Source organism: Terrapene carolina, unplaced genomic scaffold (assembly GCF_002925995.2).
Source record: "Terrapene carolina triunguis isolate 2854851 unplaced genomic scaffold, T_m_triunguis-2.0 Scaffold62, whole genome shotgun sequence".
Taxonomy (NCBI): Eukaryota; Metazoa; Chordata; order Testudines; family Emydidae; genus Terrapene; species Terrapene triunguis.
The window spans coordinates 55,682,648-55,698,132 of NW_020664413.1; the positions used below are offsets into that span (position 1 = coordinate 55,682,648).

Genomic DNA, 15,485 nt, shown 5'->3' on the forward strand with positions numbered 1-15,485 from the left:
GGAGGCTGATCCATGCATAGTGGACAAGGTGGGAGAAGACACAAATATGTGAGTAGAAATGAGAGACACAGGACGGTGAGGATGGCATCACTGGGAAAGCAAGGAGGCAGATGATACAACACAAGATCTGAGAGGTGGGCTGGGATGAAATGCAGAACCTTGACAAAAAGGACAAGAAATTAACATTTGATGCAGCATGTAAATGTGAGCCAGTGAAAGGACTCAGAGGCCAAAGCAAGGCTTGAGGAAAAATATCTTTCACTAATCTCTGCCTTTGGCGTTTGCTCTGGTTGTAAATATGAAGTGGAATACTTGCCCACATGTTCAAAATCAGTTTGAGACCCATTACATTCAAATACTATACAGTTAATTCTGAGAATTGTAATACTGTATTTCACAACTCTGAAATAAATTCCTGTTTTTCTATTGTTATACCGCCGAAAAAAGTATTTTTGGCTATTTGAATTTGATGAATTGCACTTTGCCTAGGTAGCAGTTTGATTCCCATTTTGTTCATCTGATTTCCTGCAAGAGTGATGATTTCAATAAACAATGGTTTCCATGCAAAATACATTTATCTTCCCATTGTTTAGTTTGTGATATTAACAGACTCAAAATAAACCTAAAGGTTTCATTTTAACCCTACTGGGAATCTAGACATTTTAGTCTTTGGTGCCCTGATTTTCAAAAGCTCTGAGCACTTAGCAGCTCCCATTAACTTCAGTGGCAGCCATTTTGAAAATCTTGGCCCTAAGGACTAAGGCCCAGATCCACAAAGGTATTTAGATTCCTACTTTACTTTGAGGCCCCGATTCAGCAAAGCACTTAACTACATATTTAAGTTAAATTTATGTCACCCACGTGTCTTGGGCCCTAAATCTTTCCCCCATGCTACACTGCAAGTTGCTGAGTTTACCCAAAAATACAGTTCAGCCACTTTGAAACAGAACACGTGAGCTATACAGAATGTCTACTGTTGTTTCTGTCCCAGTGGGATATTTACATATTGTGGGCTGCTCTTGCTTCCAAAGGAAGTCAACAGCTTCCAATAAACTTGGTGGGAGCTTGGTCAGTTTATTTTGTAGTTTTGGTCTTAAAATAATTGAAGATTTCAAGCAATGCAAAAATGAGCTTCTAATATATGTGCCATTGCATGTGTCCAATTACAGGTTCTATATATGTTGCCTTCAGGAAGATTGTCCTCAAGCTTTATACAACCTGGGAAACTACTGGGAACAGAGCAGAAGCAAAAAACGAATTATTAAATACCCATAAGCTTTTTTCCTTAATGGCAGCTCTTTCACTCCGTCTCACAGGAACTAAGTATGGCTGTGGAGGAGGTGGCTGCGGAGCCTGCACTGTGATGATCTCCACGTATGAACCAGCTTCCAAGAACATAAAGTATCCTTAACAAACTGTCTGGAATACTCAACAAAACATTTTTATGACCTTTTAAAAATAAACGTGATTTCAGCTTACTAAAGGAAATATGGCGGTATTGTTTTAAAAAAACAAGAATGTAGATAAGGTTTTCATATGTGATACTGTATTTTAAAAAAAGCTTGTCAAACTTTAACTTAATATTCAATTTAGATTAATCATTTGCAGAAAAACCTAGCGGTTAGGTCTTGTTAGTTCAAAGGCCATTTAAGTGGAAAAACTGTGCACTGAGTCCAGGGCTGGCTGGCTCCAGGCACCAGCAAAAGAAGCAGGTGCCTGGGGCGGCCAATAGAAAGGGGTGGCCCGTCTGGTCTGCGGCGGGAATTCGGCGGCGGGTCCTTCAGCAACTTAGTCTTCGGCAGCAGCTCAACTCCGCTTCAGTCTTCGGTGGCAATTCGGCGGCGAGTCCTTCACTCCCTCTCGTCCTCTTTGGCGGCAGCTCAATCGGGTTTTTCTTTTTTCTCCTTTTTTTTTTTTTTTTTTGCCGCCCCAAGCGGCCCTGGAGCCAGCCCTGACTGAGTCCTGTTAGGAGCTGGCTAACGTACCTATGCCTGAATATGTCATTGGCTTAGTGATGAGGATAGCTGCTTCAGTGACATGTATCCACAGCGTATAGTTACCTAAAACCTCTAGGTCTCCTTGATGGAATTCAGCTCACACCGCCATCACTGCTGTTCTCTGAGTGCTACATCAACTCTGTATTGAGCAAATATTGATTTAGAGCAGTGGTTTTCAACCTTTTTTCATTTGTGGACCCCTAAAAAATTTCAAGTGGAGGTATGGACCTCTTTGGAAATCTTAGACATAGTCTGCGGACCCCAGATTGAAAACCACTGACTTAGAGCAGTGCTTATGTCACTGTTTAACTAGCAGGGCACAGGTGCTAGCTAGTCTTCTATAGTGAGCTCTGTGAAAGCAATGTCATGAAGGAGAAAAGGGAGGTTAGTTACCAACAGTAACTCTTGTTTTCTCACTATGTTGCTTGCAAAGAAACACTCTGACCTTCCCTCCCGCCCTCTGCATCAGAGCCCTGCAAATAGAGCTTCTGATGGCAGATAAGGATTAAATGATGGAAAGGGTGGGATATTTATACTCTTGGCCCGTAGAATGTTAGGCTTGAGGGGCATGCACAGGCCTCTAACTGCCAACTGTTGCATGACCAGGCATGCGACTCCTACAACGTACACAAGAATTACTGTTTATATAATCCCTATGTTTTTAAAGCTTATAATTCTAGTTTCACTCAATATGATGTTGATGATGATGATGGGTGCTTATAGCTAGAGAGATACAGTAAAAAGCACTTTCTTAATTTACCACAGAATACTATTACGCTATATTTAATGTCCTTGATTCTCCTTTACAATCCAAAGACATTATTCTGCCAATGCCTGTCTATTACCAATATGCTCGTTGCATGGTGTTGCAGTCACCACTGTGGAAGGCGTAGGATGCACAAAAACCCGGATACATCCAGTTCAGGTGAGAGTATGCTGTAAAAGGATTTTTGCTTTCTTCCTTCACGTGCCTAGGATTAATTGGCAGTGGTGGTACGGCATTGTTATGATTTTTAAAGATATGGTATTGCTCCCACTACTAAAAGATAGCTGAAGACTCTGGATTTTTAAACTGATTCTGCAGTGTAATTCAAAACGTGTGGAGAAAAACAGGAAAATATAGTCTTTATGTACAGTTAGCTAGTAAATGTCACACATGCTGCAAAAACTTCAGGAATCTCCAGCATAGTATGGGAACAACCTATTTGCTAAAATAAAACAGTTCTAGATGATGAACTAAGAGGTATGTGATCTCCTGCCAATGCCGGCACCTCCTTGAATCCAGAAAGGAAATGCCCACGGGCTGCAAAAATGGCCAAAGGTATTAACCTTAAAATTATAGCATGTCTATACAGAAAATATTTTGGATTATTTGTCCAGCTCTGCTAAAAAACAAAGTATTGTAAAAGGCGCAATGTGCAATGTTGCTGCTTGCTAAACAGTGCATATACTGTGTGTTGGAGGCACAGCAAAGAAGATACATAAACAGTGAGACTCATCTTAGTGGGCCAGCAAAAGTCTGATATTTGTTAGACGTTGTTAACGGTCAGACTAACTTTTACTGGAAACCTTGATAATACAAGTATAAAGTGGTTGATTAAGATTTATTAGAGATGCCCCTTCATCCAGACTGCCTAATATTAACAGAGACAAGATGGGTGAGGTAATATCTTTTATTGGGCCAACTTCTGTGGGCAGGGCCGGCTCTAGGTTTTTTGCCGCCCCAAGCAAAACAAACCCCCCCGCCCTTTTTTTTTGGCTTTTACACATGTTTGAATATTGGGGCAATAATCGCAGAATATAATCACACATCAAGCATGTTTAGTTGACTCTGTTGCTGCAAATTTCAGAGCAGAAAGTCAAAGGAAAATCTTTAGCTCCTCTTTGAGCTGAAATAAAACAGTGCAATTAGTCAAACTGATCTTGGGAGATGCATGCAGGCTGATACGAACATCTAGGTAAATCAAAACTGTTAAAACTCAATGATCTTTCACTTGTTAAAGAACATGTGTTGCTTACTCTGAAGAAAAAAAAATAGGAAAAAGGCTCATCGAAAATTAAACTGCGCCAGGAAAAAAAATCAAACTCCCCCGAGGAACAGGAAGTGAGATACTTTATTACTATACATTGATCTGTCAATGCCACTCACGGAAAGTCTGAGCAATCAAGCTGCAGCAAACATACGATGGTTACAGAGATCTATACAATGTTGAAATTAGTCAAGTTGAAAAGTTCAGCAGTGAGTGGCTGCAGGGTCAGCTGCCGCCACACCTCTTTCTGCTGTGAGCAGGTGAGAGGAGTCCAGGCTTGGAAACAAGGCTGAGATTGACCATGTGCCAAGAAGGAGAGTTGAGCAAGGAAAACCCACAGTAACATTTAGCCTTAAACCGCAAAGGGAAAAAAGGAAAAAGGGGGGGGGGGGGGAAGAGGAAGGCGAAGGGGGGGCTGACTGCTGCTGAGCTGGGAGTGTGTGTGTTTGGGGGGGGACATTAGCCAGGTCCAGCCTCTGCGAGAGCCATGGAGAGCCCAGTCCTATCCTGTGTCCTTTTCCCGGGTGATGGGAATATCAGTGAGGCAAAGGCCTGTCCAGAAAGGCTCTGCGGAGGAGCAGAGCAGCAGGGACACCTGGGAAAGCTCTGGGGGAAGCGGAGCGAAGCAAGGGCAGCCAGCAGCAGCCCGGCTCCACGGAAGGGAGCGCATCAGCTGGGGAAGAGGAGAGCGGGGATGGGGAAAGCGCCTCGCTCCCTTTGCGAGCTCCCTGCGGTTTCAGCTCTTCCTTGTGCTTCAGTTCGCCCGGGGCGGGGGACAAAGCCCCGCAGCAGGATCCCGGAGCAGCCTCCTCCTGCAGCCGGGTGGTGAAGAGCCAGTGGGAGATTAACAATGCGCGTCTGAGGCGGGGGAGGCGACATCGCCCGACCGCCGCCTGGCACTTACTGTCCACAGGCTGGAGCGCAGCCCTGGAGCCCGCAGCAGCTGGTCTCGGAGGAGCCGGACCTGGTGATCGAAGTGTCCGGCCGGCGGATCTGAGCCCACAAGTCGGTGCTGGCCGCCAAGTCCCCGGACATCCTGCGGGTGAAGGGCGTGAGCTACGGGGCGCTGCGCCTGCTCATCGACACGGCGGGCATGGGCGAGGTGCGCCACAACAACCAGGCTGAGGTGGTGAGCGGCGCCCACGTGCTACAGATGCCCTGCGCCCTGCACTGCGCGGCTGAGGCCATGCGGGCCCAGCTGCACCTCCACAACTGCTACCAGCTGCTGTGCCGCCCCTGGGAATGTGCAGCCCCAAGGAGGTGCTTGTTTTGCTGGTGCCTAGAGCTGGTCCTGTCTGTGGGTGAGAGAGAGAGACAGTGTAGCTCAAAAGCTTTTCTCTCTCACCAGTAGAAGTTGGTCCAATAAAAGATATTACTTCACCCACCTTGTTTCTCTCATATCCAGCTACAGCACTGCATATAATATTAAGAGACTGAGGTAAAGACAAAAGAACTCAGGAATTGCCAGTCTGGATCAGACCCATGGTCTGTCTAGGCCGGTGCTCCATCTCCAGTAGTGGTCAGCACCAGATTCCACAAAGGAAGGTGTAAGAACCCCGAAGTAGGCAGTTGTGGGATAATCTGCTCCCTTCGTCCACCAGTCAGGTATGCTTGGACCCACACATCTGAAATAACTATTCTTGGTTCAGCTTTCACATTAGATTAAGTTTCTTCTCGAAATATCTCACATTTCTAAGAGGAAGGCATTTAAGTTTGTAACATTTGTCACATTTTATATTATGTTAATTAGGTCAGATCTTGTAACCCTTTAAATCATGTTTGTAATTTTTGAAATCAACAGCTTTTTTAAGTGATTGAAAAAGGAAATTTGTTGATTTTGCATTTTGAAGCAGGGGCTGTTGTTCTGTTCTGTTCCAGGAAAGGCTGGCCAAGTGCCATGGCTCTCAGTGTGGCTTCTGCACCCCTGGAATGGTGATGTCCATGTATACTTTGCTGAGAAACCACCCTGAACCCTCCATGGAGCAGATAGCTGCAGCTCTGGCTGGTTAGTTTTTGTTTGTTTGTCCTCCCCCCCTTCAACCCCCCACCAAAATGCCATTTTTAATATATGAACAAACAAGATAAATAATCTCTTAGTAAATAAGATTTTTATTGATGGTTTCCTTTCAGAAAAGCGGGGGAGGGAAGAAATCAACAATGAATTCTTTACTGCCTGAAATCTGTGAGGTGCCTATATACTAAACAGCACATCTGTGATGTCATGCTGAATAGCATACCCTCCAGCGGAGTGAAATCTTGGGCCAAAATTTTCAGAAGTGACTAGTGATTTGGGATGTCTCAGTTAGGGTGCCCAACTTGGCACACCTTTAAGGGAGTTGATTTTCAGAGGGTAGGCACTAAGCACTTTTTAAAAATCAGGCCCCTTTAAGATGTCTCAAGTTGGGTACTCAAAAATTGAGGCATCCATAATCAGTAGCCACTTTTGAAAATCTTGGCCTTAGATCTCATCATATACAGAGTTCAGAACATTATAAACCTCAAAACAGTGCCAAAGCTTTTGTGACAGTAATAAAACTATAAAATAACAGAGAGACTGGCTATGTCTTCACTGCAAAAAGGTGTGCTTTTAGGGAGGGATAACTAATGTAGGTTCACTATCCCAGTGTAAAAGCAGAGGGGAGACAAGGCCAGTTTAGTTTTACCATTAGGCAAACTTGGTAGGGTCAACCACAGGCAGGAGGTATAGTGCTGACTTTTCCTAGCTACCTCATTGTAAACACTGCAAGTGCCTTGTCTCCACTTAAGTTTTTACAATGAGAGAACTATCCCATGCTAGTTATCTCTCTGTAAAAACCCACCTTTGTGTCTGTGAAGCCGAAGCCAAAGTTGTTAAGGCCCTGGGTCAACTCACGCACTGCTGCCATCTGATGCAGCTCTTGCAGTATTACAGCTTCCTCTTAGCTGCTGGAAGAGTTTCCTTCTCTCAGGAGCTAGCGGATGCTGAGCCCTTTTGTACGTCTGGCCCATGCTGCATTTCAGAGCTATCCCCCTTCTCCTGAAATCTCAAAAAGACCAACCTTAGCATGAAGACTTGAATCCTCAATTATATGTCATAGATAGAACTAATAGTTCACCTATTATTTTCTGGTGTCAGGTAACTTGTGCCGCTGCACTGGGTATAGGCCAATCTTAGATGGCTGTAAAACCTTCTGTAAGGTAAGCAGTGGGAATGGAGGGTTCAAAGAGTGTTCCTATTCAACTGCTTTGAATATTTGTTCTAAAATATTTTTATGGGATAGTGAGGCATGTATTACTGTGTATTACAATATCTAAACAACCAGAGACCATTGTGAATTTAAATACACATCAAATCTTGTTTCTGTCAAGGGTTGTTGGCTGTCCATTCTAGTAATGCAGATCAGCCATCTCTCAGCGCCTGAACTAAAGCTCATTGAAGTCAATGAAAATGTTTCTGTTAACTCCAGTGAGCTTTGGATCAGGGCACGAGCCACATAAACCTGTTGTTCTGTAATATTTAGCCCAGACATACAAATTGCAGAGTGGCAAAGAGTATTATAAAAATCTGGTTCTAAATATTAACTGTTCAGAAGAGGCCCAAATCTTCCTCACAAAAGTAGTTTCATTGCAGTCAATGGGAATATTTGCGTGATTGAGGCAAGGAGACTTTGGTCTTTGCTAGTCATGGCATTACATGCATAAAATAAAGTTGAAATAAGATTTGAACTAAAAGAGGTGGTGTTATGAGTGTTAATGACATAAAGTTCACTCTGTCTGCCAACATTTTGTGTAAATTCCACTGAGAAATCTCGAAAACCTTTTTTCATGGAGAACTTTTTTTTAAAAGGTTTTGGTAAGAAAAAGATAATGCCTTAAAACATGAATATTTGCAATTTTATTGAGCCTCATCCAAAGCCCATTGTAAGTCAGAAGAGAGACTCCCATTGACTTCAATTGACTTGGGATCAAGCTCATTATGAGCAGAAGTCTTATGTTGTATTAATGGGATATTACTATTTTAGGAACCATTTTGTTGTCAAAGTAAAGAAAATGGGAACTGTTGCTTGGATCAAGAAGACAAACTCAAAGGAGAGAAGGTGAGTTTAATTGTTTTTCCTTCCTGTTTAAATGTAAAATTTGCACTAGGTGAAGAGCATTGCACTGCTTATTACTTGTAATTACAGTACATGCAAAGTGCTATGCCATGCAGCATCCTCTAGCCAGCTGACTACAGCCCACTATGTCCCATTGCATTGCTCTGACTTTAAAGCCAGAAGGGACCATCATGATCATCCAGTCTGACCTCCTGCATGTTGCAGGCCACAGAACCATTGCTGCTGCTGTTCTGTGAAATTAGAAAGTTTCTCTTACTGATGTATGTACCATCCTGGGTGGTCAGGAAGTTTTTCCATTTTCACAGGAAATGAATGCACTGTTAATGGTGGGGGATTTAGATATGTCTTCAAAGGCATAGGTACGTGAGTGAAAGGGGAAATCTTCACCCTCTTCCACTGGAGTCTCTTGTAACAATGCAGAGGAGAGTTTGGATCTGCATGTTCAAACAATCTTTTGTGTTCTGGAATATTAATATTCTTAGGCTCTGATTCTGCAGTGACCACTGCATTAGCAATCCCTGTGCCCAGGTGAAGCCGTATGAAGTCAGTGAGGTTTTGTGTGGGTTCAGGGGTTTGTCTACATGGCGCTCATGGCAGGATTGTGTTCACAGAACTGAAGTTTGCCTCAAAAACTAAATCAGAATCATGACACTAATTTTATGTGAAAATTCCCGTCCATATGAATGGTTTATTTTATGTAAACTTTCCTTTCAAAAATCTGTGCCCTGTGAGTGTGTGTAAGAGGAGTTGGGGGAAAGATGGCGCCATCTCACCTCTCTATAGTTGAATAGAGGGAAGTGTGCAGCTAGGATTTCAGGTCTGTCTCGTTCCACACTCCTAGCTCCAGAGGGGCCAGGGAAGGTGACTAAGCTGTGAGAGGCCTTTCTCCATTTCTTCCACTGCAGCAGCCCCCACTAAATACATGGCAGTTTACTTAGCATCTCACCCAAAGGCTATTAGAGTAATTAGAAAGACTCCTGGTGACTTCAGTGGGCTTCAGATCCAGTCCTTGTGATTCTTTCTTTTTTATAAAGAATGAATTAAGTAAAAAATTGTTTGTTTGTTTGTTTGTATAAGTTTTCCACCAAGCTGTTTTCAGCAGATGAATTTCAGCCCTTGGACCCCACCCAGGAGTTTATATTTCCACCAGAATTAATGGTAGGTAGAATTGCTCTTGGTCTGTAGATATATGCTGTAACATTTGTAATGTTTACATGTAGTTCAGTACTCATCTTAATATGCTGTCTAGTAGTGGAGTGGTTCCATCAGGAGAAATATCACATATTTTCCGATAGATCTGCAAAGATCTTTGATGTTTTTTAAATTCAGTTTTTATATTTACATACAAGAACTACATTAAAAGAACATTAAAGATGCAAAGTCAAGTACTCAAAATGTAGGGAATTAAGGTTGCCTGTGCAAAGCAAAGAGCTGCTGGAGATTCTCAACAAAATAGTTGTATGAATTTTTTAATCTGGCCAAAACAACACATTTTCGTCATCTTGTTCTGAGAAAAAGCTGAACTGGTTTTGCTGAAATTTTCCAAAAATAATCAGTCTGTGACAGACACCGCACATGGAAAATTTCAGCTTAAACAGTTAAAGTTTGACAAAGTTATAAGTAAGGCTGCGAGTTTGTCACGGAGGTCACGGATTCCGTGACTTTCCATGACCTCTATGACTTCTGCAGCGGCTGGTGTGCCTGGCTCAGGGGCAGCTCAGGCAGCCCCTGCGCCAGGTGCACTGGTTGCTGCTGGGGCAGTCTCGGGCCCCTGCGGTGTTCCCCCCACCCCCCAGCAGCAGAGTTTGGGTGTGGGAGGGGGCAGGGGGTGCGGCACAGGATGGGGTGAAGTGGGCTCTGGGCAACGCTTACCTGGGGGGCTTCCCAGAAGCAGCAACATCTCCCTCACTCAGCTGCTAGGCGAAGGCGTGGCCAACCTGAGCCTCCGCCCAGAGCACTAGGTTCGCAGCTCCCATTGGCCGGGAACCTCAGCCAATGGGAGCTGCGGGGGGGGCGGGTGCCTGCAGGTAGAGGCAGCATTCAGAGCTGCCTGGCCACGCCTCTGCCTGCCTAGCCCTGGATTTTTTAGAAATTAATTTTCTATTGATTTCCAAGGGTACGGGATCCAGCCCTAAGTGTGTAGTTTGCAGGATATTCAGTATAAATCCTGTTTGCTAGACACATCTGAGTCAGTTTTAGGCATTTTATTCATGAAGCATTAATTTCCTCCCCGTGCAAAGGGCCAGCACAAGGCTGATGCACTATTTAGGTCCCACTTAAACCCAGTTTTGAGGTTTTAAGTATGACTTCCGTGGTTAAGGAATTATTTTGGCTCCTAGTCCAGTGCCCTATTCACTAGATAACCGCTGCCTCTCTGGAGCTTTAAATATTAAATCTACATTGTTTCCCCTATAGAGAATGGCTGAAAATCAGCCAAAAAGAACTCTTGTTTTCCAAGGGGAAAGAACAACATGGATTTCACCTGCTAGCCTAAAGGAGCTTCTGGAGCTGAAGGCTAAGTACCCCAAAGCACCTCTCGTGGTGGGGAACACCAGTGTGGGTATGTAGATTCAGAGCACATCCTGTTATGCTTGTGCCAGTGTATGTATGAACAGTCGTGGGCAGCATTTAGAATTGCTTGTGTGTTCTTTGTCCTTAATATGTGGCTCAACAATGACATAGTCACAGTTCTGGAAATGCAGCAATCTTCCTTTTCTCTAAATCTCATTCTATTCTATAGGGCCTGAAATGAAATTTAAAGGAGTGCATCATCCAGTTATCATCTCTCCTGCAAGGATCCTAGATCTGAATGTGGTGAGGTACACAGACAATGGTAAGTAAACCCTACTTTTGCCCTTTGAAACACATGGAGATATCTCTGCATAAGATAATACTGATCCCTTCCCTAGTGGGGAAGATGTGAACTGCTCTACAGACATCCTGGATCTCCAAGAATTTCTAGAGATGCTTGTGATTGTTTCTGCAAATAATTCCTGAGACATCCATGGATCAAGATAGCTATGATCCCCAGGGGTGGCTCCAGGCACCAGCGCACCAAGTGCGTGCCCGGGGCGGCAAGCCATGGGGGGCGGCCTGCCGGTCGCTGTGGGGGCGGCAGTCAGGGAGCCTTCGGCGGCATGCCTGTGGGAGGTCCGCCAGTCCCATGGCTTTGGCGGCAATTCGGCAGCGGGTACGCCAAAGCCGCAGGACCGGCAGACCTCCCGCAGGCATGCCACCAAATCCGCGTTACCAGCGGACCTCCCGCAGGCACGTGCCGCCGAAAGCTGCCTGGCTGCTGTGCTTGGGGCGGCAAAATACATAGAGCCACCCCTGATGATCCCTGCACCAATGCATGATACATTAGCAACAGCATGGGTTTGTCTAGATTAGGAAAAGAAGTTGAGGTTAAATTGGGCTAGCTAGTATGTGTTATCTAATCCTAACCATGACCCAATCCCTAGTGTAGATGTGGATTAACACCTTTTACCTCAGTTTAGCTGTCTGAGGTCAGCCCTAGGGGGAGTGTAGAATCAAAGTTATTGGCTATTTGTTCTCCAATGTCTGCTTATGGAGGGGACCCTCAACATTCAGATATCCGCCCTACTACATGGAAGGGGTGGGAGAGTCAGCCATCTCTGCAGCACGTCTCCCTCTCCTCCTCTGTAACCCACAGAGGCTTCTCTGTAGATCCAGTGTTCATTCTGGGGGAGAGATAGGAGACTGGGTGGGCCAGGGGGAGGAGTGGGCAGACTGGGGTGACATCCGTTGTCGCCCCCCCAACACTCTGTGGAGAATCCATGCATGGATCTCACAGCACTTTATAACATGAATTATGCCTCACAAATGCCCTAGGAGATAGATAGTATATATTACTATCCCCATTGTAAGTGAGACAGAGATGAGCAAACCGAGGCAGAAAATTTAACCGACTTGCCCAAGGCCAAAGAGAGAATCTGTCAGAGCTGGGATTACAATTTGGGAGTTCATGGCTCAGAGCATTAGACCACATCTCTCTCCCCATTTCCAGATGTGCTTAGCTGCTACCCTTGACAAAGAAGGACTCTGTACCATGACTGTTAAAGACTTTTAGCCTGTCCTAGTTTAACTCCAGTTTGCACATGCAGATTTTGAAATTGATGCAGTATTTGTTTTGTTTCCTAAATTAAAGTGTAACAGAAAACTTTTAAGATGTTGCCTTATTCCTATCCACATTTTAATGAGAGCTGATTGTGAGAAAAAGGCACTGCATAATTACAAAAGTACAGTCTGGAGCAATGCGCACATTTACTACTTACAATAACTTGGTTTCAGGACTAACCCTTGGAGCTGCCTGCAGTCTGGCTGTAGTGAAAGATGCCCTGGCAAACACCGTCTCAGAACTTCCAGGGGAGAAGACAAAGATTTTCCGTGCTCTCTTGCATCAGTTAAAAACTCTGGGAGGACAGCAGATAAGAAACATTTCCGTATGTTGTCTATTATTGCAGTAACAAGTGGATGGGTTAGCAAAACTGCATGGAATTGCTTCTGTCTGTGCATAATATTTGTATTCACAGTTGAAATAATAGACTTTAAAATTAATTTTATGTCACTGTCAGTCTTATGACCTTTGATCATTGTAAATCCTCACACTGTACTGACACTTACATAAAGGTGATGACTTAATGACATAATGTCCTTTTTTAGTCTTTAGGTGGAAACATTATGAGTAGAAAGTCAACATCTGACTTGAATCCCATTCTAGCAGTTGGCAACTGTACCCTCAACTTGGCATCAAGAGGTAAGAGGCAAGGTACCTGTAAGAAGGTGGCCCTCCCTGCAGTGCCCTGCAATGGCAGGCCATGGCAGGCCATGGCATAACAGGCAGGCATGCCTCAGTTTCCCTTCTTCTTATTCCTCAGAAATAGTCCAAAGCAACTTCCCAAGTAAAAGCAAAGCCCTTGGTGGGTTCATTTATTACAAAAGCCCTATGCAACATAAATAACAAAACATAGTCCAGAATTTCCCCAGCATAGTCCTTACAGTACATGCAACATACAGCCCTGGTGTCTCTCATCACACGCTGGCTCTCCAATGTAGTCCTCTTCCTGAACTTGTAGTAGGACATCCCAGCCCTTCCAACTGTAGCGCAGGGAACACCCCCCCCCCACACACAGCCTCTCTGCTGAGAGCATCCTTGCCAGGGGACCATCCCTCACTTCCACTGGCCCTCTCATGGTTCCTCTAGGTCCAGCTCTCTAGTCTTGGAGATGTCAGCGGGAAAGCTCCTCCACTGCCTGCCTTCTGCCTCTCCATTCTTTGTCTCTGCCTCTCTAGCTTAGAGCCAGCAGGCAATTGCCTCTGCTGCTCCTCCTGTCTCCAACCCTGGTTTTCTGGCTTGGGGACGCCAGCCAGCAAACCCCTCTTGTTGCTCTCTTTGCCTTCAGCCTTCCCCCAGGAAGCACCTTTTTCTTCCTTCCAGGACCTCCTCGAGTCCCCCGGTCTCTAGCAGGACTCACTGGGTCTCCCTCTCACTGAATCTCTCCATGATCCTTTATAGCCCCCAGGTGCTGTTTCCTGGTCAGGATTTGTGCACTACTTCTTTTGCCATTTTTCGTGAATACACAGGGGTGGGCATGAGAGCCAGAATTTCTGTCAAAATACAGTTCCACTCCGGAAAATGACTTTATAAAAAAAAGCACTGTCTCACTCAACAGAGCCACCCTGTGCCTGTGTTGAGAGACAAGCCTGCTTACCTGAGTGACAAACAAGAGTTTTTATAGATTTTCATTCCCATCAACCCTGCAGAGACAATGCAGCTAAGAGAGGAATCTAGTCCTTGAGTCTGCTTAACAGAATTGTTCACCAAGGGCCAAGAATTGACTCCTGGCAGACCCTCTGAAGAGAAGGGCTGCACAGACATTAATTGGCCACAGGACTCTTCTTACAGGTGATGATGTACACGAAGGAACAGGTCCCAGTTAGACTCCCAGGTCCTAGTGTTAATTTGCAGCTGGCAGATAGACAAATAATCATTTTACCTGTAAATATAGTATGTTCAGTGTGGACTCGCGGGATAATCTACCAGGGACCTCCAGAACCCATTTGTTTTGTGTATTGGACTTTCATTATTTTTCTCTGTCAAAGCTTGGCAGTTCACCTTTCCTGGATTTTCAAAATAGGGATCTCTCCTTATACTATTGGATGGATAGATCGCAGTCACATTATTGCATGTGGCATTTGTAAGAATAATCCCCATAATATGGCAGCCATTTTATAAATTTCACTCCCCTTGGATTGGGAGAGGGTGTTTCACCTTGTGGACCAAAGATCTTTTGGTTATAGGAAGCCTGAGACCTGGATGAGGACTGTGGAAGCTAACCAATGTAAATATTAAATATGGTTAATTATTAATTATTATTAAAATTTAATAAACAGTTCCTTTGTTGCTAACACATTGTGTACTTTATGCAGCATATGCAAAGCATAAAGGACACCAGTGTTTAGAAAATGTACACTTATTAATAATATTTATTATTTGTATTATGGTAGCCCCTTCAGTCCCAATCTGATCAGGGCTCCGTTGTTCTGGGTGCCATATTAGACAGATCCTGCCCCAAAGAATATACAATCTGAGGCCCCAATCCTGCCAGCACTTGCATGTGCTTAAACTTTACACAGGTGAGCTGTCACATTGAGTTCAGTGGAGTTACTCATCTGCATAAAGTTAAGCACATGCAAAAGTTTTTTTGCCGGATTAGGGCACAACTTGAAACAAAACAAGTGGATACAATAAACAAATGGAGCGAGTTCGGGCGAGAGGATGAGGATAACATGATAGCAACACCTGGGCTATCCACATATATAATTAACAGTTTAGGTATATAAATAAGCAGTAGGTTTTATTGATGATCGGAGCACTATTTCCTGTAAGCATAATGCTATATTTAGAATGTCCTAACACTTCAACACTGTTCAACAAGCTGTATCAATTTACACAGTGTTGACTAAGATATTATATTAACTTTAATTTCCTAGTGTTCCCATGTAAACATGTTATGATGGGGGAAAAACACACTGGTGAATTACATACATATAAAATAGGAATGCTTTAGGAGAAAGTGTGCTGGCTGTTGCTCTTTTCTGATCCGTTAGATGGTCATGTGTATTGTTAAATTAGGTGGATATTTCAGAACAGTGTGTAATTTGCAAATATAAGGACACTCACCAAATGTCCTAATCCTGCTTTTAGATGTTCAGATTGGCATTTAGGTACATTAAGTCTTCTGAATGTCAAACTGTGGGACTATATTTCCTTGTTTATTGTTAATTACTTACTCAGATACTACAGTGATGATGGTCAGAGAAGTTCCTTGAGATTTGGATGT

General features: G+C 44.0%; 1 protein-coding gene across 1 annotated transcript in view; it reads left to right on the top strand.

The window, feature by feature from the left end:
- Positions 1-15,485, top strand: part of LOC112111543 (aldehyde oxidase 1) — an 85,169-nt gene that overhangs the window by 4,917 nt on the left and 64,767 nt on the right. The window contains exons 3-12 of the mRNA XM_026647669.2: positions 1,305-1,401; positions 2,814-2,922; positions 5,906-6,032; positions 7,143-7,204; positions 8,029-8,103; positions 9,199-9,279; positions 10,537-10,681; positions 10,862-10,954; positions 12,433-12,584; positions 12,805-12,898. Of these exons, the coding sequence (XP_026503454.1) occupies positions 1,305-1,401; positions 2,814-2,922; positions 5,906-6,032; positions 7,143-7,204; positions 8,029-8,103; positions 9,199-9,279; positions 10,537-10,681; positions 10,862-10,954; positions 12,433-12,584; positions 12,805-12,898 (1,035 nt within the window). The remainder of the gene's footprint in view (positions 1-1,304; positions 1,402-2,813; positions 2,923-5,905; positions 6,033-7,142; positions 7,205-8,028; positions 8,104-9,198; positions 9,280-10,536; positions 10,682-10,861; positions 10,955-12,432; positions 12,585-12,804; positions 12,899-15,485) is intronic.